The following is a 26,092-nucleotide window of genomic DNA, read 5'->3' on the forward strand; positions in this document are numbered from 1 at the left end:
TGCGATCCATGGGGAAGGTAATGGCAACCCACCCCAGTATTCTTGCAGTGAAAACTAAATGGATCAGTACAACCAGAGATATGTCAGTATACCATTGGAAGATGAGACCCCCAGGTCGGAAGATGGTCAAAATGCTACTGGGGAGGAACAGAGGATGAGTTCAACTAGCCCCAGACGTGATGACGCAGCTAGCTCAAAGCCGAAAGGACAGCTAGCAGCCAACGGTGCTGGTGAACGGCGAATCTGATGTTCTAAGGATCAACACACCACTGGAACCTGGAATGTAAGATCTATGAGCCAGGGCAAACTGGACGTGGTTATTGGTGAGATGTCAAGATTAAAGATAGACATGTAGAGTGCATTGCAATAGTCTATATGAGAGATAACAAGGGTGTGAGTGACTGTTCGAAGGGCCTCCCGATCTAGGAAAGGGTGTAACTGGTACACAGCATGTAGCTTCGCAAAGGCTCTCCTGGTGTCCTAACAGTCAGAAATCACGCTGAGACGAGGAGTAGGTCTCTGGTGTTTATTAGTGCTACATAAAACAGAATCCTAATAAACTGAAGAAGCATGGGAAAAACCCAGACAGATAAACCCCAAAAGTCAAGGCGGGTCTGATCTGTGTCTCTTTGAATGGCTGCTTAATTCCTCAGTACTACGCATGCGTTTTCCGCCCTGGACAGAGGCCCCCTCCTGCTCGCCATCAGTACTCATGACACCTGGCCACGGCTGCCACCTGCTCTTCAAGCAGGAGCCGTGAGTCCAGGAGGACCCCCAGATTACGCACCGGGTCTCTCTGGGGCAGTGCAACCCCATCCAGAACCAGAGATGACAATGTTCCTGATACGGAAGAACCATTAACCCACAGCCACTCCATCTTACCAGGGTTCAGTTGCAGCCTGTTTTTCCCCATCCAGACCCCTACAGCCCCCAGACACCATGAGAGGACAGTCACAGCATTACTTACATCACCCAGGATGGAGATGTACAATTGATTAATATCAGCATATTGATGATACCTCACCCCGTGGTGACGGATGATATCACCGAGCGGTTTCATATAGATGTTGAAAAGGAGCAGAGAGAGTACCGAACCCTGCGGCACCCCACAAAGAAGAGGCCAAGGGTCAGACCTCTCGCTCCCTATCACCACCGACTGGGACCGGCCCTGGAGGAAGGAGGTGAACCAGTGCAAGACCATGGTGCCCACCCCCAACTCCCTGTTGTTGTTGTTTATTCGTTTAGTAGCTTCCGACTCTTCATGGCTTCATGAACCAGCCCACGCCAGAGCTTCCTGTCAGTCGTCAACACCCCCAGCTCCCCCAGGGACGAGTCCGTCACCTCTAGAATATCATCCATCCATCTTGCCCTTGGTCGGCCCCTCTTCCTTTTGCCCTCCACTCTCCCTAGCATCAGCATCTTCTCCAGGGTGTCCTGCCTTCTCATTATGTGGCCAAAGTATTTCAGTTTTGCCTTTAATATCATTCCCTCAAGTGAGCAGTCTGGCTTTATTTCCTGGAGGATGGACTGGTTTGATCTTCTTGCAGTCCAAGGCACTCTCAGAATTTTCCTCCAACACCACAGTTCAAAAGCATCGATCTTCCTTCTCTCAGCCTTCCTTATGGTCCAGCTCTCGCAGCCACATGTTACTACGGGGAACACCATTGCTTTAACTATGCCGGCCTTTGTTGTCAGTGTGATGTCTCTGCTCTTAACTATTTTATCGAGATTTGTCATTGCTCTTCTCCCAAGGATTAAGCGTCTTCTGATTTCCTGACTGCAGTCAGCATCTGCAGTAATCTTTGCACCTAGGAATACAAAGTCTTTCACTGCTTCTACATTTTCTCCCTCTATTTGCCAGTTATCGATCAAGCTGGTTGCCATAATCTTGGTTTTTTTGAGGTTTAGCTGCAAGCCAGCTTTTGCACTTTCTTCTTTCACCTTTATCATAAGGCTCCTCAGTTTCTCTTCACTTTCAGCCATCAAAGTGGTATCATCTGCATATCTGAGATAGTTAATGTTTCTTCCAGAGATTTTAACTCCAGCCTTGGATTCCTCAAGCCCAGCATGTCGCATGATGTGTTCTGCGTACAAGTTGAATAGGTAGGGTGAGAGTATACAGCCCTGCCATACTCATTTCCCAATCTTAAACCAGTCTGTTGTTCCGTGGTCTGTTCTTACTGTTGCTACTTGGTCGTTATACAGATTCTTCAGGAGGCAGACAAGATGACTTGGTATCCCCATACCACTAAGAACTTGCCACAATTTGTTATGGTCCATACAGTCAAAGGCTTTAGAATAGTCAATAAAACAGAAATAGATGTTTTTCTGAAACTCCCTGGCTTTTTCCATTATCCAGCGGATATTGGCAATTTGGTCTCTAGTTCCTCTGCCTTTTCTAAACCCAGCTTGTACATCTGGCAATTCTCGCTCCATGAACTGCTGAAGTCTACCTTGCAGGATCTTGAGCATTACCTTACTGGCATGTGAGATGAGTGCCACTGTTCGATAGTTTGAACATTCTTTAGTGTTCCCCTTTTTTGGTATGGGGATATAAGTTGATTTTTCCAATCTGATGGCCATTCTTGTGTTTTCCAAATTTGCTGGCATATAGCGTGCATTACCTTGATCTTGCAAGATTTTGAACAGTTCAGCTGGGATGCCGTCATCTCCTGCTGCCTTGTTATTAGCAATGCTTCTTAAGGCCCATTCAACCTCACTCTTCAGGATGTCTGGCTCTAGCTCACTGACCACACCGTCAAAGCTATCCCCGATATTGTTATCCTTCCTATACAGGTCTTCTGTATATTCTTGCCACCTTTTCTTGATCTCTTCTTCTTCTGTTAGGTCCTTGCCATCTTTGTTTTTGATCATACCCATTTTTGCCTGGAATTTACCTCCGATGTTTCTAATTTTCTGGAAGAGGTCTCTTGTCCTTCCTATTCTGTTGTCTTCTTCCACTTCCGCGCATTGCTCGTTTAAAAATAATTCCTTATCTCTTCTGGTCAGGGAGATATGGGGGAATTTTGCATTTAATTGGGCATGTCTCCCCCTATCACTGTTGCCTTTTGCTTTCATTCTTTCTTGGGCTACTTCTAGTGTCTCAGCAGACAGCCACTTTGCTTTCTTGGTTTTCTCTTTCTTTGGGATGTATTTTGTTGCCACCTCCTGAACAATGCTGCCAACTTCTGTCCAGAGTTCTTCCGGGACCCTATCTACTAAGTCCAGTCCCTTAAATCGATTCTTCACCTCCACTGCATATTCCTTAGGAATATTAGTGAGCTCATATCTAGCTGATCTGTGGGTCTTCCCTAATCTCTTTAGTCTGATCCTAAATTGTGCAGTAAGAAGTTCGTGATCTGAACTACAGTCAGCTCCAGGTCTTGTTTTTACCAACTGTACAGATGTCTGCCACCTTTGGCTGCAAAGGATGTAGTCAATCTGTGGATTTTATAATTGTCGTTTTAACTGATTACTGTAAACCACCCAGAGTCCCCAAAGGGAGGAGATGGGCAGGGACAAATTGGATAAATAAAATAAAATAAATAAATAAATAATCATATGCTGGTCCCAGTCTCTCCTTACAATTGTGGGGGATTTTCTGATCAGCAAATCAGAAAATTTTGATCAGCCACTAGTGATGGTATAATTATAGGTGAACTTGTTCTTGGCAAGCTACCCAGCTGCCATAAAGACAGTTAAGGATACTTTTATTTCTGTTACCATATTGGTTAACATGATCTCAGCATTTTCATCCCCCCACCTGCTTCCACCAGTGTGTTGTGTAGGATAGACAGATTCACACTCCCCCAAATACTCAACAAAACTTAAGTGAGTTTCAAAAACTACAGTTCTATCTTCTGCAGTTGAGTCAGCATTTTCTATTTAGAAGCCTAGGACAGGAAAGGCACTGATGCCTTGCTGAAGAAGGGATATGATAGTATATATATATTTCATTCCTGATCATGGGATAGAAACAGCACTGGTCTCTTTGATTGATGACTTACGTTGCAACCCAGACAGTAGGAATGCCCCACTTCTGATCCCTCAGCAATGTTTGATACCATCAACTATGCTATTCTTCTGGACTATCTGTAAGGACTGGGTGTTGGGAACATGTTTTTACATGATTCCACTCTTTCCTAAGTTGCAAGTTCCAGTTGGTGTGGATGCAGGAAGTGATTCTAATATAGGTTGCCACAGGAATTCAACATCAACATGACACTGCTGGGGAAGGTTATCTTTCAGTTCAGGATGAGTATCCTCTATACGCTATTGCCAAGCCAGAGATGCTATGGAGGTCCTGACCCAGTGCCTGGAAGCTATGAAAATCTGTATGGAACAAAATAAGCTGAGATTAAATCCCTGCCTTATGGAGCTGCTTTTCATGGGTAATTGATCTGGCTTGATCCAGTTCTGAGGCTTGCTCTGGTTATGGTTGCTCTTTCCTTAAGGAAGCAGATCCACAACTTAACGATTATCCAAAACTCATGGTTCCTTCCTGAGTATCAGGTGGAGGTTATATCTAGGAGGGTCTTTGCCAGCAGGCACCACTGGCCATTGAGCCAGTTGCAAGTCTTTCAAACCAGGTCACTCTTATGACAGTGAGTCATGTCTTCATCATCTAACATTTAAACAACTGCAATGCACTTTACCTGAGGCTGCTCTTAAGAACAATTTGGAAGCTACACTTAGTGCTAAATTCAGTGGCCATCTACTAACAGTGAGACAATGTAACAGCATCACACCAGTGCTTCAGTTGCTGCATTGACTGCTGATAGACTTCTGGATCCAATTTAAGATGCTGCTTTTAATCTATAAAGGCCTACATGGCTCAACACCAGTGTACTGATAGGATTCTCTCACCTACTCAGATTCAGCTTGTGCTGTAGACTCATCCCAGGAGAAACTGCTGAGGTCACCATTTGCCTTGTTTGATGGAAGGAGGAGGAGACCAAATGTGTCTTCTTGGTAGCAGCCCCCATACTTGCCCTCCCTTTACTCGACTTTCATAAGGCAATTGAAACCATTTTATTTTTATGAGGTTTTGGTATGGATGGTTGACCTGGGCTGCCATTATAACTCATTAAAGGCATTGATCTTTCCTTACTGATTGTTCAGGTTTTACTCTTACTGTATGGTAAGCCACCCTGATTCCTTGGAAGTAGATCGTTGCATAAACAGTTAAATAAATAACTAAATCAAAGGACAAAATGGTTCCTCGGGTGCCTCAACCAGATTCCTCCAAGTTGAACAGCTGGAACTACTTCAACATTAGAAACTATGATTTAATCTTCTCCTATTTCCCCATCCTATACTCCAGGTCCTTCATAGTGGTCTGCTAAGTCTCAACCTTTGCTAAGATTGCTGTATGTCAGTTTTACCTTTGTCCCTTGACTAAACTGCTCTGGCACTATAGACTTTTGTAGTTGCCTGATGAAGAGATCTTAAGATCTCAAAATCTTGTGTATTTTGAGTTGAACTAATAAAGGTAGATAGATTCAAGATAGATTTGGTCACACTGGCTGGAAATTCTGGAAAATATCATTCTAACTGCATCAGGGGCAGTGGACTGACAGCTTCTCTAGATGATAACTTAAGTAAGCCACTCAGAATCTTAATTTAAGAATTGGGTAGCCATATAAGTTGATCAATCAATCAATTAAATAATTATTCCTGTAGTAGAAATGAATTATTCTCTATTCCGGCACTAAACAGAGTGAAGCCTCAATAGATTCAATATGCTATTTGATTGTGACAGCAAAGAGCTTGTATGTTTTGTATCTAGTCTTGGCTAGTCTTTTGCATAAGGAGAGACAGATTAGGAATTTCTGAACCGTGCCTTGATTTCAGACTAAGCTATATATCAACTCTTGTTCAACTATGACATGTGGAGGTATATTAGAATCTATTCATTCTCATATTAACACAGAGTCTACAAGGGCTTTGTAAAAAGTAAATTGTGTGAAAGGATGATGAGGCATGGTAATATGTATACACCACATGATTATTAAGCATCATCATAATTTATTATATAGGCACTGAGCATGAATACTATTGTGAAGAACTACAATTAGCACAGTATTGTACTTAAAACATTAATTACAAATGGGTATGCTTCAAAATAGAAATACACATATATTTCTAACCCATTCTCAGCTTAAGGCAACAGTATATCACTTACATCACTTTAAGTTATACACACTTAAAAAAGAAATCATATCTCCCTGACCAGAAAGCATCTTGGCTATCACAGGCTCTTGGTGGCTTAGGATGTTGACAGGTTCAATCAGTTTAGATTCAGAACCTTTCTTTCATGTACAAATGCTAGTATTAGAGAAACAATTATTATCAATTAAGGTGACAACATTGCCCAAGTTACATTATGTCCTAGCATAAAAATATATATTATTTATCTCTTGATATAATCAGGGGTTCACTCTGAGAAACATTTTCATTACTTGTGCAAAATATTTATTGGTCTGTTGTGCGTATCTGTATTAAAGAGGTACAGTATGTGCAGATTTTTTAAAATTAATCCGTACTATGCATTTAGATAAAATAATACTGGAATGTGGCACTGGTGCACTAAATGAAATGTCCTGGTAATGTCTTTATTTTGCAGGCTACTCTAATTTTACCCTTTACGCTGAAATTGTAACACCGAGGTTAAAATCCTATGACTATGGTACTTACTTCTGAGTAATAATGGCTAGAATTGCCTGCATAAGCCAGTGCCAATCAAATTGAAACTCTGGCATTCATAGGAGTCACTAGTCCCTGCAAAAGAGGCAATTTTTCCCCTGCCTCTTTCACATGGACTGCACCAGTTCCTGGGATAAATTTGGGAGGAGTGTGGTTTTTTCCCCATTTTATTTTTTTTAAAGCTCCTAGTCAACAATGAGAGTAGGGTGAGGGTTCTTCCTCCACCTATTCCCTTCTAACAATGATCATATGATTGCACAATGGTCACCTACCTATTTATGATTATGTGTTCTCTGTCAGAAGGAAAAAAAACTAGATGAAAGAAAGCTCCACACATGCATTTGGAGGTAATCATTGTAAGAATAAAGAAAATGTGGAAAAATCGCTCCACCAAGTATGAGAGGGATGCATTTTTAAATTTAAAAAAGAAGAAAAGGGAAAAGTCACCACTGACAAGGTAACGTTACTATACCACATTTAGGGGGGAATTGATTCCTTTTATTCATATTTTGCTCTGCTTAGAAATCTCCTGCCTCATTTGCAAACAGAAGTAATTCAAAACACTGCCACTAACTTGTTTTTAATATGGTCTTAATGAACAAAAAGATATATATCCAGTTATATAAATCTTTCAAACATACTACTTTAACTTACTTGATGTGCTATTTCTATTCAAGATTCAGAGGGAAAAGTGCACAGTGGGTTTTGTGTTATTTTTGCATGCCCAAATTATTTAAAATACAAGATGCCTTCTACCAGAAATAAGGCAAACTTTAAACGTTAGAGACCAAAACTGGAGGATAGAAGTTATGCTTTAAAGATCTTTCCAAGGTCAATAATTAATTATTGTGCATCAAGCACAGAACTCAGTTCTGATATCAAATGTATCTTAGCGTTTCATGTGAGCTTTTAAAATGCAAATTGTAGACTTAGGTTTGAAAGAATTTGCAAAAGCAAAAGCAAACAGACATTTAATGTCATGGCTAGTTTGGCCACTGCCATATAGGTCCATGGGGAAGTCAAAATTGGCAAGATAGTGGGCACAGCTTCACAATTTACTGTCACAGATACAGAAGGAATGTGGCTTCAGTCATGACACCACAGCCGCCATCTTGTAGATTTTGACCCCCCTCCACTGCCAACGTGGTTGGCCATAACACCCCTTTCAGCAAAGAGGTAAGGATCATGAAGTACAGAGCAGCAATTATCTTAAGAGAGAGAAAAAACACCTTTAAAATATGGCAAGCAGACTTTCTAGAAACCCAGATTTTCCTAATTTGGATTTATACACATTAACATTACAACATTAACAATTCCAATTAGTTCATATAGATGGCACTTTTGGAAAAATACTATGATATGCCTGACTGGTGTGCTTCTGCTACGTTTATTATACATTAGAAGGAATAATTATTATTAATAATTGCCTTACATCCTTACATCAATGGCACATTTTACTTAGAATTATCCCTATCAAAATGGGAAGGTAGTTGTTTCAGAATGGTTAGCAAGCAATGGTCTAATCTGCTTCTAGTATTTGTTGACTTTTGGCTTTTCTCCTGAAATGAGTAAGGAAATAGCAAAGCCAAACTGATTTTGCCTTTGCTATTGGAGACCTTATTGCTATCATTTTGGCTAAGACGTTTATACCCTGGAATGTGCATTTAAAAACTCAATGTTCATCAAATCCCACAATGAGGATGAGTACCTGAGATAGCCACTGAAGAACGATTGAAGACTAGAATTCAAGATTAAATACCCTTGAAAGAAAGAAACCGCTTCATAGCTCCTGCCGAACCGAGACAGACAGCCTCCTAAGACTGTGGGCCACATTTAAGGGGATTTAAATGGACATTCGTGTCACTACCTGTTCAACAAAATGTTCTGTATAGATTCTTGATTGTAAATTTGTGCCCAGGATGAATGCTACTGCCAGTATAACAGTATAAATTCAAGTCAGAAGACTAAGAAAAAGTTTCCTTTGAATTAGCTAAGACATATTTGAGAAGTACTATAGGCTCTTATGCAGTTATTTTTCTATAAGGAAGAACTCTGTTAGGTCACACAGTGCAATTTGCATAAAATAGTTAAATGAAGAAAGAAACAAAATCAGATTTGTATATGTGTATTAGAGAGGCAATAAATCCCAACTTCTTATGGGTCACATCCGTACAACAAATCTCAACCCATTTGAATGTAATTTAGCTGTTATGGCTTTTCTACAAACATTTTACAAGAACGTTATTTCTTATGGTTTTTAGTTGGGAGCCATGACAGTTAAATAGGTATGAAATTGGTTCATAATGTGAATGTAGATGTGTTTTAAGTTTCAGAAAGATATGATTTATAGACATCCAACAAGTGCATCATTAGGCCTTAAGAGCTTTAAAGCAAGTTTCTTCTAAGTTCAAATGTTCATATAATATCTATTATAAAGAAAGTGTTCACTACTCCATTTCCAGAGACACTAGAGAAGTCCAGAAAATGAGGCAATCCACCATGCTTTAAAGCCCCTGAGACAGCAGCAGCTTCATCAAACAACCTTTCAAGTGGTTCCAGTTGAAGGTGAATTTTTTCAGAGACATCCATGAAGTTTTTCTATGACACAAATGGAATACTTCTACATTGCTAAGCCAGCTTTTTTCTAGAAAGGAGAAACCAAATATGAAAATTAGAAGAATGAAAACTTATATCTGAAGCAATCTCATTAGGAACCATGCTTCTCATTTTCTTTTAAATCTAAGTTAATCACTGATTACATGTGATGTTATATTGCATTACATTGTTAAATTTAAAACAGCAGTCTCAAAACATTAAAAACTGTTCTTTAAAAGACAAGAAGAGGCTGGGTCATGTGGACATTTCCATTCTTATATATTCAGCTACTTATGGATTTCTCCTCTCTCCTGCATATCTGCTGTACCTCTTGTACACATGTTCTTTTTCCTCGTGCCATTTTATTCTAATGGAGCCAGGCCTGTAATTATCTGGGACTTGAAACATGTCTCTCTTTTCCCCCAAAAATTTCCATTATAACTAAGTTGGAGTAACACAGAATGTGTTTTTTTTAATATGCCAGTTTTATAGATCCTATTACTGCAGTGGCACATAAAAGCATCTTGCAGTCATCAAGGTCAACCCTTTGATTAGCTGGAGTGTGATTGCTGTCTCCAGCACCAAGTTGTTGTGGAAAAGGGAACAGCAAGTAGTTGTTGGCTTATAGCTTGCCTGTAGCCTCCAAACTGCCCTGCAACCTTCATGTATGATAGAGGGTATTTTGTCATCAGTTGGCTTTGAACATTGAAGACGGGAAGGGCACTCATTTATTCTTTGTTTCAGGCAGCAAAATATCTTTGATGGGCCCTGACAACCATTTTTCCAGCTTGAGAAAGAGCAGACTAAAGACTATTCCTACTGAATTCAAGACAGAACATACTGCATTCAGGGAGCTATATGGTTTATCCTTCTAATATCCCTGCACCCATTGCAATATCATTATCTTTCCACAGAATAATTCTATTCAGGCTTCACACATTTCAAATTCAACTAGCCATAAAAAAACTATAATAGTTTTATCTGCCACAAAGTTATGCAGCAGTGTGAAGGTCTTTACACAAGTACATGAATTGGGCCTACAGTTCCCCAAACTGAAACACATCTGAACATAAGCCATATGCTATTTTACTTTCTAATCTCAAATCCTGCATAAATCTCTTTTGGATTATGAAGAAAATGGGGCTTCATATATGAAATACAAGCATGTACAAAGGGCTTATTAAAGGGCTTATTATGTTTTTTTTTAATTCTGGACATTCATTTTAGACATCATGGATTTACATCCTTTACATTCTTCTTTCTAGATATTTGAAAGCAATATCTGTGATCCCAATGCTTAGTTATAATAGATTTGTAATATCCATTAAAAATAACAATTCTCAAAAGAAACAGCTACTTTACTAAACCAGAATACATCTTTCATAGATTAACGGAGCAACACATTCTTGCTTTGAGCAAACTACAGTAGTATTTAGAAAAATGAAACACAGCTATTGTAATATAAATAGCAGCTTCTACCCATCAGTCTAAATATGGCTGTTGTTCTAAAGGCACACCACACAAACTGGTTCAAAGGACTTCACAGTTATCTTGTGCTTCATTTCAGCTACAATTAATATAGTTAGCATTTGGATTCTCACATAACAGATCAAAATGGGATATAACCATTAGGGCTGTACAAAACCATCCAGAGGGGTGATACTCAAATCATTATGTCCTCTCAAAAGTTCAGTAAGGCTACTTTAAGTAAGGCTACTCTTCCTATGTTGTCGGAACATGCATGGTATGAACAGATACTTCATTCTAGGATGAATGCCACTTTGCTTCACCAAAGTGAAGCTTCACAGGTAGAAACCTCAGCAGTGTATGCACACCTGCATGCTCAGACAACATGGTAAGACCTTTGAACCAGCCACACTTTTAAGAGGATGCCAAACGTCAATGCTTCAAGTGGTGAGTTTGGAAGAACCTTCTGATCCAGTGACAGTCTCAGCAGAAGTGTTGTCTCTGCATGCACACAGATACAGAACTGTCAGAACAGCTACGCCAAGCCTTTCAGAGGATGCAGGTGCTTTAATGCTTTGAGGAGGGTTGCTCTGTTCACACCCCCATGCTTTGCAGAGTGCCCATTCTGAATATTTTGCATAGGTCTAGTAAGAATGGTATCCTTTTTCTGGGACTGGAAAATATGTGTGACCTACAATTAAACTTATGTAGGTGGAAGACCTCCAAAAAGTTCTCATCGCTTTCTTATGTGACATAAGAAAGTGATAATATGCAAAACATTCATACATATATATTTGTGTGTGTGTGTGATAGAAAATAACTATCTAATTTTAATTATTGAAAAAATAAGGAACTATATGGAAATATTGCTTCTAGTTGTACAAATAAATAATTAGAAATACATAAATCATAAGATGCTTGCTATAGTCTTTTTTTTTTCAAGTCTACCATTAGAGAGTGAAAGAAAGCAAGACACATTGCCCTCTAATTTGAATCACAATCATTTGGCCCAAGAAGCCCATTGAAATGCTTTCTATAAACTGACAGATGAATAAACATGATTAAAAATGTTTAAGTGATTCTCCATGGATTCACCAAGCTCCAAATTCATACTTCCCAGAACTATTCAAAGTAGAATCTTAAATTCCTAGGGGACATTATGCAGAAAAGGAGAAAAGAGAACAAAGATCGTATAAATGCTAGGAAACAGTTTACTGAAATAAACTACCTGAACTTCTTTGTATTTGGGATAAACATATTAAAGGGGAATCCAAGTGACTCAACCTTGTCATAAAACAGTGCCATTTTTACTGTCTTCTGGACTATTGGAGTTCAAGTAGAAGGTTGTAAGTAATTGTAGAAATAGGACACCATTTTTGATGTTTTGTTTAGGATGTTTCCTATTTAGAAGTGAAGGAATACAGGAGAGAGAAAGAGAAAAGTGGGACAGAAAAGGAGAAAGGGAGATAGAAAGAAAGGAAAGAGAATCTTACATGATGAGAAAACAAAATCTGGGTTGGTGGCAGTTTAAGTTGAAGTTGGGTCCTTCTATGGTTGGCTAATGTTTAAGGCTGCTGTTCTAGACTGATCTACCCTTAATTAGCATCTATAGAGGTTCTCTCCTTTCAAATCTGAAAATCAGTTCAGTCAAGCAATATCACACTACATGTTCAGACTGACTGTTTCTGTAATTGGGCCACAGTTGAACATCTACTATTTCATTCACAATGTTCTAGCATCCATTCTTAATGTTGTATATAAATTGTAGCAATTATTTCCCTTTCCATCTCTAACTTCTGCATGAAAACTTCTGTAGTACAAGAATAAATTAACAACAGACAGCAGCAGTTTAATTTGTGGTGGTATAAAAAAACCCTATCTGTAAAATGTAAGCGCTTGTGTCTGGGAAATATATGAAAATAATCTCAAGAAAGTCATGGACAAAACGAATGTTCCAGGTAAATAATAAAAGCAAACTGTGCAGGAAAATGATTTTCAAATTAGCTTTAGAGTGTTTCCATTTAAGGCGAAGCATGGGTCTAGTACCAAATATCCAAAGCATATCCCAACGTACATTTCTCAACAGGGACAAATAATTAAAAATACTTCTGCATTCCAAGATGATTGAATTGCATCTGCAAAGAGCCTGTGACTACAATAAATTAACTGTCATCCATCTGTAAAACTCAAAGCATTCCTGACAGATGTTTACCAGGCAGTATTCACTATCAGCTCTATATAAAAAATGAAAGCTTCTTCACTCGACATACAAAACGTCACAAACAAAGCAAACATAACATCAACAAACAAAAAGTCACATTCACATATATACACAGTTTCATGGAACAGCACGTGAAAGCTAGCATATCAAGACAAATTTGCCAGCGAAGGGAAGGAGGCGTCATTGCGAAACAAAGAATGAAGCATAACCGGCTGGCCACTCTGAACCCAGGTTTGGAGCAACTGCTTCTTTCACCGTCAGTCTCACTTGGGAGTGGAGACAGATACCAGGGGCTCACAGGGGATCGCATCTGATTTCTCCCTATAGAAAGGGGAATAACAAACCATTGACATAACCTCTCTCATTACTGGGTGAAAAAGAAACCGCACAGGATTTTCCAACCCTTCCATTTCTGCTTCTCTGGGACAACTGGCAAAGTACATGCGGCACTCACCTAGTTAGCATTGGTTTAAGGCATGTCATGTGTGTGTGTGTGTGCATGTATGTGTGTATATGTATGTGTGTGTATATATGTGTGTGTGTGTATGTATGTGTGTGTGTATGTGTATGTATGTGTGTGTGTGTATGTGTGTGTATGTATGTATGTATGTATGTATGTGTGTGTATGTATATATATATATATATATATATATATATATATATATATATATAAAGCAGCAGCAGCATCCAATCAGTTGTATCAAGTCAAATACACTTCTTTAAAAGAATGACAAAGCTATCAAGATAACCTGTATGTGCTTGAAACATCCAAATTAATTTAGATGTAGATGTGGTAGTTTCTGATAGGAGTTGTTTGTTCATATGGGCAAAGAATAATTTTTTTATTCAGCACTCCCTTGAAAGGAGATGCTCAGGTGGGAATTTGTAACTCCAGGACAGCTGCATTGGAGCTTTGGGACACATTTCCAGCTGAGCTAAAAAATCTAACAAACTTGCTGTTTTTAAGAAACAGGTAGGCTTTTAGCTGATGTTCTAACTGCTTTTTAGAACTATTTAATTCTAGTTGCTTTTTAAAACTACTTTAGCATTGTTTCAGTTGCTTTTAATTGATTCATTTTCTTTATAAACTGGCTAAAATGACAAAAACATAAGCACTACAGAAATGTAAGTGAAAACTGAAGACTAAACAATATATAGTGACTGAGAATTCACAGGTGCCAGGCCACTCCTGAAATGTTTTTTTTCTGAGCAATAACTTTTACTGTTCTGACCTTCTTTGTCCTGGAACTGGAATGTGATTACTTTACTCCTCTTACTAATAATCTCAACAATTTCCTGGTACAGGCAGCTTAATTTTCCAAGAATGCATTGGCAGGGAAGAGAAACTTGACAATTTTTTTATAAACTGATTCTCAAAATCTGTGCCAAAGCAGGCATCAACATTTAGAAGTTGTCTGTATCAGTGTTAGGACTTTAACTCCAAGAATTCCCCAGTCAGCATGCCAATTTCCAGAATTCCCTGGCATGCTGGTTGGGGAATTCTGGGAGTTGAAGTCCACACATCTTAAAGTTGCTGAGGTTGTGAAACACTGGTCTGTATCGAAGTGTTCAGTTTTTAATTTATCATTATCTAGACTTGATGGCAAAGCAAAAGTTGCCCGGAAATAATTGTGAATCCTGTTTTTTATGACTCTGTCATAGAACCCACAAATGAGTTTACTTTCTGGTATGTGTTTGTATATGGGATCTATAAAAACAGGGCAGGGTTTGCTTTTATAATGCTCTCAATACATGGTGTCTCTAGTTGAGAATAATCAGAGGCAGAAGGACTTGGAAAATTCTGTGAGTGGTTAGAGAGTTGCTACTAAATGCAGTAGACAACTCTAAATTAGATTTTTTAAACTGCCTAATTGGCTGTTGTTGATTTATACATTTTATTTTATACTTTATTTGTCAAATTGGGAGGATCCCTCCCTGATAGTTACATAGAAATGGGTGTGAGGGGAGGGTGCTTCTTCCATTTGCTGAGAACAGAAAATGTTATTGAATAACTAAGTAGGAGTTGATGCTGAGAGAGCTGATAAGGATGCTGTGAGCCTCACCTGACTCACCCATGCATTTCTAAATATTAGCTTGTTTTGTAACACTAAACTTTTTATCTTTTCTTCCTTGCCAGTTTGTCATCTTCTCACCTTATCTCCACCCAGTCCCCATCCAACTTTCTCTTCCCTTCCCTTCCCTTCTCTGTGCAATATTGCTTTCCTCCCCTTATTTCTTTCCTATTTTTTAAAATTCTTTTTTGCTTCTTCTGAAAGGAGGGAGGGGAGTGTGTGTGTATGTGTCTAATTTTCTGTGTAGGAGACTGATTTGTGCAAGAAAGAACAGATGGGGATCAATTTTATAAAAGGGTATTGAATTTTATAGGCAACTAATTTCAATCAGTTGTTATTTATCCAATTGATCCAATTAATGTTGTTTTTTTCCTTCTGGCCCTGCCCTGTTTTGGAAATACTTTAACTTTTAATAATTTTTTTCTTTAATATCCACTCTCCCCTTCGGAATGGATTATTTTCAATTCAAGGTCATCTTCTTTCCTTTTCCTTCCTTGAAAATACAGTATATAGATTTGCAAATGCTTATTTGCTGCATTTAGGCTTTACTCTTGCAAATAAAAATATGAATGGTATATACAGAAAGGAATGTGCAAGGTGGTCTTCAAAGGAGAGAGGGTACGCTTGCATGACATGGCAAAGCAATTGGTTGGTTATGTGAACGATGTCTCAGTCCATGTTGGTATCAAATGCTGGCTAGTATTATGTGGAAAATGGTAACTACCTTGGCTCCTGCCAACACACTTAACCTCATGAAAACCAGCAGCTGTTCTTTAGGAGTCGTGTGTAATGTGAGTAAGATGGTACTGCATTGATTCACATTAGCTGACTGGAAACATTTACAGTAGCATGTCCTTCACATGTGCTCAGAATAGACAACAAAGATAGAGTTACATTTGATCTTTTTTTGTTGTATCTGATTAATCACACTCATGTGAAATAAATGTTATCTATGATCATACCATATTTCACCCATCCAAAATAGATTTTAATTTTCAGTAAGATACTTTGATACTTTCTCTTTATGTACTTTTCTCTTCTAAAAAGACAACTATTTGTCTTTTGGAAAATGGCTATTAATCAAAAACATATAAGACATGCAAGCTGTTCTCAAGGATACTCACACGCAAGGACTTCCCATCTGAAGCTGCAAAGAAAGAAAATAGCACAGGAGAAGCTCACACTTCAGTTCAGGGAAGACAGAACAAGCCAAAAAAGGAGAATAGCATATGGAAAGAGAATGAAAACCATCCCCTTACACCCAGAATGACTGCAAAATGCTGTTTTGGCAACATTCAGTGTATTTCATATTGTGCAGAATGCCCTACTTAGGTATTATGTATTGACCCAACGCACTCAATCACAGATTCACTTTAACACATTTTCTCTTTGATTTAAAAATGAAGAAGGAGAAAAGTAACTGGGAAAAATAATAAGAATAATCATAATTCTTACTATTGTTATATTTACTGCCAAACTTAAATTCTTACAAAAGAGTGATCCTCAACAGTAATCCTCAAGGCTGAAAAATTTAAAAAAGGAAAATAGCCTTTTTCCAAATAAAAACAGCCCCAGCCCCATTCATTCCTCTATATCAACTTTTTAACATCTATTCCCTCTTACAAAATCACACTTTATTAAGTTACACTATAAAAAGGCTTCCAGAAGAACATCCATCTGATGTACAGATGCAGCTAGAAAGGGATATTGGCAGCATGCCTTTGGAGATGATAGATAGATAGATAGATAGATAGATAGATAGATAGATAGATAGATAGATAATCACATATCTGTTCACTGGAGCCTAGCCTATCGTAGCAGCTTCAGTCCAGCTTTCTCTAACTTTGTAGACTTCAAGTGACTTGGACTGGAAATCCCCTAATTTTGTTGCATGATTTATAGTCAGCTGCTCCATCTTTTAGTAGCTTTCAACAGTTGCCTTTCTTTTTCTTGTTTGCTTTGGTAGTGGTATGAATTGGAGTAGAGATTTAGGATATTACCGCCTGAACACTGTCTTGAAGCTTTTGTTGATCTTGAGCCTCCAGGAACAGCAGGGATTCTGCCGGATTGAGAGGCTTGCTCCCAACACTGTAATTGCGAGGACGTTTTACTGTGTCCGGACTGGCTAGTGGTGTAAAGCTGTTCCTTCTCATCCTTACAGGGGTTTGGCTCTTTGGAAGGTTATTCTGATTGAAAATGGAGGATACCATAAGAATGAGAAACTGAGCCACAAAGCAAAATCAGTGCCACTGACTGTTTCTGATACCAGGCTATCCATCCAGCTCTCTTCCCCCACAGCCCACCCCCCACAATACACAAGATGATAGTTAAAATGCTGCTTGCTAGGACATCTAAGAAATGTGAATATGAGTAGTATCCAACAGTGCTGATATATGAGCAGGAAATACCTCTGCTTGAGCGAGGTAAGGCAGTGGAGTTTTGCTGAGCTCACCCCATTATCCACTGCATTCCCCATGCCCAGCCCCAGATAGCTGATCTGAAGGAATAGCAACAGGTGACTGCAGGAGGCAAAAGGAATATGCAAAGATTTGGTGCATGAGCCACCATTGGATACAATCCAATTTTATCCATGTCTTCAAGGGCCAAATTGATTTAGCCATGTATTTCACTAAAGATGAGCAATCTATCAGCTCCTGAACCACCTTAGGCCACACTACCAAAATGCAATGATGTGATTTTTCTTCTTATTCAAATAAGAAGCAAAATAAGAATTAATTTTTAAGCCTCTGATAGGAATCACACAACAGCCTTGTGTGGTGCACAGTGGTAGGTGGCAGTATTGCAACCGAAAACTCCCCCCACGACCCAAGTTCGATCCCAGCGGAAGCTGGATTCTTGGGTAGCTGGCTCAGGTCGACTCATCCTTCCATCCTTCTGAGGTCGGTAAAATGAGTACCCAGCTTGCTGGGGAAGGTGACAACTGGGGAAGGCAATGGCAAACCACCCCGCTATAGTCTGCCAAGAAAACATAGCAAAAGCGGCGTCCCCCCAAAGGGTCAGGCTTGCACAGGGGACCTTTCACCTTTCACAGGAATCACACAGCAATGTTTTATTTACCCTCCCCCAAGCATACTTGGGGCAAAAAGTACAGTCCCGTCAAACTTCATCCTAGATCCAGCAGTAAATATCAACTCTCTAGAAACAACATTCCCACACTCAGAGGTTTCCCGGACTCAGTATGGCTAGGTAAGTTGATTTACTGCACAAGTAATAATATGCAGATATTGTCCTAACAGCCAGGAACCACGCTGAGACAAGGAACTGGTCTCTAATGTTTTATTGCTTGTAGATAACAGGAATCCTAACAAACTGAAGAAGTGTGGGAAAAACCCAGACATATAAACCCCAAAGGTTAAGGCGGTCCCGATCTGTGTCTCTTTGAATGGCTGCCCAAATCCTCAGTGCTACGCATGCGCTTAACAGTCTGGATGGGAGTCCCCTGCTCGCCATCCTTACTCATGACAGATATTGATTCCTGTAGTAGATTCCTGTAGTCTATTATATGTCAACCCTGGGTTTAAATGTTAGGCCTTTAGATGTCATATTAGCTACTGACCAGTAGGAAGCGCTACATGACCAGCTTCGCCCAGTCACATAGTGCCTCCTACTGGTCAGCAGCTAATGTAACATCTAAAACTATATAAGACCCACCCCACCAAGGGGAAGCAATCTTGAGGCCTCTAGCACAAGGCCCAGACCAATAAAAACCACAAAACTGTCTCACGTGACAGCATATTAAAAAAAAAGGTGTACTGCATAGCTAGTAGGCCTTTTCCTCTGCCCTTTTGAGTTAATGGATTTCTCATCATTCTTTCCCCAGCCTTGAGAGCAGGGTATATTTTTCCTCTTTTACATAAACATTCTGCCTGGCTAAAAATGGTTCCTGTTCTGCCAACTTAACCTTTCCAAATCCTTCCTTCCTTTTCTGATAATGTCACTGCTACAATCTCTAGGGCCTTCAGAAGCTGAATTTTAAAGAAGTGACAGTTACTCACCTCTTCAGTAAACCAAAGGGGAAATCATCATAGAGTAAGGCGCTAACTTTCCCTGTTCCTAATTTAAAAGATTCTGAAGCAGCATATTAAAAAAAAATAGAAAGCATCTTATTTTACCTATATCTTCATTGCAATTAAACTGAGTAAAGATCCTGTCTTTGTCAACAGAACCCAAACTAATAAAGCATGACGTTCAGCAAGAAATTCATTTTTTTAACACAGAAAAAAAAATGACTGGGGAAGTTGTTTCTGATAAATGACTGCAGCAGAAAAAAAAGCATTAAGCATGACTAAAGGCAACTTAAATATTAACTGCTGCTTGTACAGTGTCTCAATAGTTAGAAAATAATTTTTCCTCATAAATTGTATGATTTCAGCTTTTGTTTTAAACATAAACTGTTTGATTTGCATAACTAAGGCAACTGTGACACCACTGGAATCTTGCTTCAATAATCCATGCTCTAGTAGCATTGACACTGGATTACTATAATGATCATTCAGACACTTCAACTGGTACACATTTGATCATTTTTAGAGTGGACTTGAACTATGTGGTATCTATATTATATCACTTGTATTGGCCACAAGTATGCTTTCAGGTACAACTTACATTGTCAGCTTTGGTACTTAAAGCACTATATGGTCTGGATCCAGGTTACTGGAAGGTGCACCTTCATCAGCACTAATCTGCCTACACTCTATCAGTGCTGAAGGTCTTGCCTACATTTAAAAGCAAATAGCTTGGCAGGTATGATGGACAGGGCCTTCTCAAAAGTAGCTTTTGGAACTCTCTTTCAAGTAATAGCTTTTGAGTAATAGCTTTCAGGCCCATCATTACACCAAACGTACCTATTTACCATGACATTTAACTAATTTTAATAGGATTTTATCATTTTAGCAGCTTTAAATGTTGTTACATGGTGCTTTGGGTGGAAATATATGTTTTTAAAATAGTGAACAAAGTCATGTCCATTCGTTACTTTTCCTGCAGGAGCAAAACTGGGGAGAGGGGTTGTTCTTTCAGCGTTACAAAACATAAATATTTCTGAATGTGCTACTCTGGTTGTTCTCATGATCATACCTGACAAGCTATCATGAAGCATTTTCTTGCTCCAAGTCAGCTTTTGTGCAGTTCAGAGAAATGATAAGGAATTGGAGATAGAGTACTGTTACAGGATGTGTATTTCATGCTATATTATAAAGTAATACCAGCAACATGCAAAGATTTTGGGTGAAATTCAAGGATGCATCAGCAGATTTCTTTCTTTCCCTCTGTTATGTACCATTAACAGCTGTTCTGTGAGCTGGGAGATAGCTGGAGCAGATTTTAAAGGTACATGGGGACTACCGATAGGAAGGAGAATCTTCCTTTTCCCACTTCTGTCAGTGTAAACCTTTCTCATCAACACCATTGTTTTGTATATAATTTCTGATATAAGATTGTTATGCAATGCCCACTTCAACTCAGTAGAATGGGTGTTCACATACACCAGAGACGTTTAGGGCTCCTATTTTAGATTCTTTTCTAATACAGGACAAGAATATGCTGGTATTACATAAGAATTTGTACCAGTCTCTACTTTAGCAGACTGTGAAGAGATAACTTCTATGTTAGAAGACTGAAGTGATATTTTACTGCTTCCTCTGGTCCACCAGATTTCTGACTGGGTAAGATGCATGACTAAGTCCTCCACACCCTATGACAGTATGGATAGAAGAAGTTTCCCCAGTGGTTCTTTGACAAGAACACAAATATTTTCCATGGATATATCTTATGACTAAGAAACTTCAGTCCAGCTTTTAAAATAGAAATTTCAGTCCAGCTTTTAAAGTTATTATTGTTGTGGTTTTCATATTTTTGCAGTTTAACTCTGAAGTCAACAGACTTTCTCCTGGATTATGATAATATGCAAGGCTATTCTTTTTCTATAAATAACATTATATGACAGAGTTTAAAGCCTTGAAATGTACAAACAAAATGTGTGGGAAAGGGAATGTCTAACCAAGGGTATTAAACTGGAAGAATCTTCTTTCAGTTGACCTTGACCACTGGAGACTGTATGGACTTTGTTTTCCTGGCAACGATATAGAAGTGGGTTGCTCTGGCCTTCTTCGGGATTTTTTTCCCCTTCAAATTGCTATTTAACTTGCAGCCTGGTATTTCCCTGCTGTCCCATCCAAGTACTAACCAGCACTGATTTTGCTTTTTGACAATCTACCAAGGACATATAAATGCCGCCACCTAGGACATTACCAATTACTTGAAAAAGATTCAAGGCACAAACTTGAGATGCCAATTTGCATGAGTTAATTTAAATGCATATTTGCAAGTTTAAAAATTGGTGGCATTCATTTAAATAAAAGTATCTCTAAGAATCTGAGAATGATTTTCTCTGACCACCAAGTTACAGCCTCCTCTCCATATATTTACACATTGCACTAAGCCACAGTTTGTTTTAACTTTGGTTCATTGAACAAGCCACACATCACTGTTGTGATGGTGCCTGTATATGGGTTCTTAAAGGCCTGACCAGACAATAGGCAATTATGTTTAAACAGAATGTCAATATTGTTTCTATATTTAATAGTGAAGTATTAAGATATAAATATTAATATTTTAGGATATGCTTATTAGTAACAATAGGAGCAATGTCATGAACCTAAAGCTGGAATCTATTTTTCCCTCTCCTGATATTGTGTACTGTACTCATGCTTTGGCAAAAGTTAGAATATTACATTTGCTGGGAGGGTCAAAGCAACTGTGTCTTTCTAAACTTTCACTATCTGTCTCAAAAAACAGAAGAGTTCATGCTGATAATAATGTAAACAAAGCCAGAGAAATACTATGTTACAGGATTTCTGACCTGGCATATAGGAACGTAATTCATAAGTGCTGCCAGGAGATGCAATCCTGGACAAGAACTCAAAGCATATGAAGAAGTGAAACCAGAGCCTGGGAAGAGGCATCTCTGGAAAGCACCATCACAACAACAAAAACTAAATGAAGCATATTCTACCTTACTGTGTGTGTGAAATGACATATTTGCCAAGCCTGGATGAAGTGACTGTCCTTCTCACTGACAAAGCACCTGTAATTCCCTTTGTTGAGGCACTTTGCATCCCCACAAGGTCCCATGTGGAAGTTCTGGTAACTCAAAGAAGTTTCTACCATGTGTTGACCCTGTGCAGAAGCCTCTTCTGGTGCTTCCAGTAGATTAATAGAAGAGTCAGAAAGACTTCTGTACAAGTATAGCACATGCACAGACACTTCTTTTGGCTCCTAATGTGAAGTGAAGCAACATGGCTCTTTCTTGGAGGAAGGGCCACTGTTTCAGACAGCATCTTGAAGGTTGCTTCATATGAACCTTCATCATCACAAAGGACTGTTTTGAAGCTCTGCACAAGCCTAACATTTGCCAAACCAAATAAAACCTTAGCAGTCCCTTCTCAGAGAAATCCCTTCTCACTTAGAATATTTTTGCATAACACCCTATGAGCAGATATGTAGCCATACCTCTTCTGCTTTCTTTTCACTAGCAACTCTTTATAAAAAAGATGCTTTGATATTGCTTCTTCACTTTCCCCTATTATCTCCTTGCTGAGCAAACTCCCCTTCTCTCTGTAACTTAGTTTATGTCAAGACTGAGTTTCACTTAGGAGTCTCTTGGGCTCAGATCTAGAATATAGGTAGTCCTCGTTTAGTGACAATAGGAACTGGCAACTCAGTTGTTAAGTGGAGTGGTCTCTAAGTGAAACCATAACTATGCTTATGATCTTACTTCAGCTTTCCTTTGCTTTACAGACCTGCAAAGGTCGTAAATGTGAGGATTGGTTGTAAAGTTACTCTTTCATCGCTGTTGTAACTATAGTCACTAAACAAAGCAGTCACTAAATGAGGACTACCTATATGCAGAAAGCAGGTCTAAGCAGATCCCAAGAACCTTTCCTTCACTGGAAGAAGAGTCCATGCAAAAAGAAAAAAATATCTTTAATATCTTTACATAAGATCGGCTGAACTTTGTAGCCAGGTTATTGAATGAAATAAGATGAGAAATTGTTTAAACCTGTAGTACAAGGTTTGTAACTCAGGACTTAAGCAGAAAATCAGGCTGGCTATTTGTATTGCAATGTATTATTTACTTCTCAAGAGATATACACAGGGTGACATAAGCAATTACCATTCCTTTCTCTTCCCTTAGATTCCTTTTATTATTATAGCTTGTCATTTCATTTGCTGGACAACTTTAGCTGATAAATGAAATAGTCTTGGTGAAATTACTTCTGAGTAATTTCACATGAGAGAAATCCTTCCACACGAGAGAATGGATATAAGCGGATGTTTTACTAATGATGCTATATGGTTCTTCAGAGTAGACCTGACATTAAACTTGGACACAGATGTTGTATCTTTATAAACTGCCCATGTTCAATGCAGTGCAGTGCCCTCAATCATTCACTGATTGTTAACATAGGTGACAGCTGATAGTCTTCTTCCATATTTAAATTATGTTTATAGATTTCTACTGCCTTTCTAATAATTCTGGGAATTATCTGTTATATTGTACCACAATGCTGACATTCTCTGAATCTATTTTTCTAATTTGCCCCTTGTGACTAGTCTTCAGCCAAGGCGGATTCTTCTAATATTGCTTTCATGTTTTTTAAGTCTGCATTTTGTGGAGCATTTAGTTTGCCCAATGTAGCTGTCCACAAACTGTCCCCAAACATTTATCAGTATAAAATAAATTTTATACATTTATTTTATGGTTTCCTTCTGTATTCATAAGAACCTGCTTTTCCCAAAGATTTGGGGGAGAACAGAAGTAATGAAAAACACATTATAAATACAATACTGTGCCCATTAGTCTTCCCTTTCTTGAGAATTACCTAAGATTGACTATGACTAGGTGAGAAATGGAATATAGAAGAGATAAGTAGAAGACAGAGGAGTTCTAGAAGAAGAAGAAAGAATTTAGTACATACCGCTGTGAATGGCTTGTCCCGGTGAGTGTCTACAGCTTCAACATTCAGAGATATCATTTCTAATTTACAGCCTTCATAAAATTGAAAATGTAAGGGACTTTATAATGAGGCATCATTTTTGGAGCTAAAGTATTATAATATCATCAGAGAAATTAAAAGCAATGTACATTAAGGAAAAAACCTGAAATATGTGAGCACCACACTGAAGAGGAACTATGCCAAAGTAGGCAAGAGTTAGAAAGACATGGAAGGCATAGATCTCACTGTAATTATCTAATCAGTTCTTCCCCACAAAATCACATTTAATTTAGCTAATCATTGATTTACTTTATCATGTTTCATAAGGAAGAGTATCGAGATTTACAGTGGGAAACTGAGGTGGGGTTAAAGCCACACATGTACCTAAAAATAACATATAACTGCACTGTTAAGTATGTTTTCTTAATTCATGGAATAGAAGGTACCTGATCTAATGAAACACGTAATAAGCTAAATAGATATTTGCATTACTGCTTCTCTCTCCCATGTTCCCACATAAATAAATAAATATTTACCATAAGCAACTGGTGTGAGCTTAAAGATGGTATGAAGAGGACATCTTAAATAAGGCAATTCATCTAAGAGGAAGCAACAGAAGTTAAACAGATGTGCTGGACACAGATCTAAAATACACAGCATATTCATGACATTCTCAGTGCTGCTTTGATTCAGCAGGAACTTAATACATTTTAATGAACAAACCTGCAGACACAGAAAACCTTAGAATTAGAACTGAGGTATAAAATACAGGCAATACAACTATATTCTCACACAGTTTGTGTATTCTAAATATTCTGCTGTGCAGAAACTTAACACATTCAACATAGAACTCAACTTAGTCACCGTAAACTTGTTATATAATATTAATTCTCTGATAATATGTAAGGAAAAGTCTCCTTCAAGTCAAGCTCGACTCATAGTAGCTTCATGGACATATCCAGGTAGCTTTGCTGGTGGCAATATGGAAGTGGTTTGCCGTTGCCTTCTTCTGGGATTATTTTTAAATTTCCTGGTGTCACCTACAGTCCTGATATTCCATGGAGGTCTCATATTGAAGTATTGATCAGGCCTGATCCAGACAACATTGGCCAGGAGGTACTACCTCCTAAGAAGATATGCTGTAGTACATGGATCTTTACCTGGTAGCACAGGTAAAGATCTCAACTGGATATCCTCCAGATGCATGAGCATCCATGGGTGTTTGTGTGTATGTGTCAAAATCTGCAAGAGGTATGGCATCGTGATCACAGCTCTGACATTCTCAGTTATGCATGCAATATTGATGTACATTCAAAAGAGGATGGGCTTTAGATAATGATGCCACACCTACGACCATGCAGATTTTGACACAAACACCCCACCTACAGAAGTCACTTAGCATGATAGCTGAGAATTCTGGAAATGTTAGTTCAACATATCTACATGATACCATACTGGGGAAGGTCAATGTAGCAAATATATTAACACAATAATACTGAGTAATATTTAAAGAACATAGCCAGAGAGAAAATAGAAATTAAAAACAAAACAAAACAAAATTGCAATAAATCCTGATCAAACAATAATTTCACTCTTGTTTTTACTGCACATTTATTACATAATCACACCCTCACCTCCACTCATAAACATTACTGGTTCCAATATCAGTAAAAGCCATTGAATGCGCATATGTACGGTATGTTTGGAAATAAGCCCATCAGATCAGTAACAGGACAGGCATATCCACTCTGGGAAATAATCAATATGAAACTGAATCTATTTTTAATAACTACGGCTGTCTTAAAAACTCAGGAGAATAAGAGGGAGAGTGTATGTGAATGTGAAGACTGAGTTTCATCTGGACTAAAACAGGCAAGAAAGGGAAATCTCCCTTCCTTACCCACTGCACTTCTGAATGAAACCCATTCTCATGGCTGCTATCAATACTGTCATTTATTAAACTTACAGGGTTACTAATTATGCATTTATTGTCATATGTAGTTTGATTCTAGATT

The 26,092-nt window shown here is 38.5% G+C and overlaps 1 protein-coding gene across 5 annotated transcripts in view; it reads right to left on the minus strand.

The window, feature by feature from the left end:
• Positions 1-6,007: 6,007 nt before the first annotated feature.
• PFKFB2 (6-phosphofructo-2-kinase/fructose-2,6-biphosphatase 2) overlaps positions 6,008-26,092 on the minus strand; it is a 39,472-nt gene continuing 19,387 nt past the window's right edge. For 2 of the 5 annotated variants that reach the window (XM_063297462.1, XM_063297458.1), the window contains 4 exons: positions 24,614-24,676; positions 24,060-24,130; positions 17,061-17,246; positions 6,008-9,349 (listed from right to left, as the gene is read on the minus strand). In XM_063297462.1, coding sequence (XP_063153532.1) covers positions 9,326-9,349; positions 17,061-17,246; positions 24,060-24,130; positions 24,614-24,676 — 344 coding nt within the window. In that variant the 3' untranslated portion in view covers positions 6,008-9,325. Of the gene's footprint in view, positions 9,350-17,060; positions 17,247-22,093; positions 22,229-24,059; positions 24,131-24,613; positions 24,677-26,092 lie in introns of those variants that run through there. The other 3 variants (XR_010067558.1, XM_063297461.1, XM_063297459.1) reach the window with 3 other exon arrangements.

Source organism: Candoia aspera, chromosome 3, assembly GCF_035149785.1.
Source record: "Candoia aspera isolate rCanAsp1 chromosome 3, rCanAsp1.hap2, whole genome shotgun sequence".
NCBI lineage: Eukaryota > Metazoa > Chordata > Lepidosauria > Squamata > Boidae > Candoia > Candoia aspera.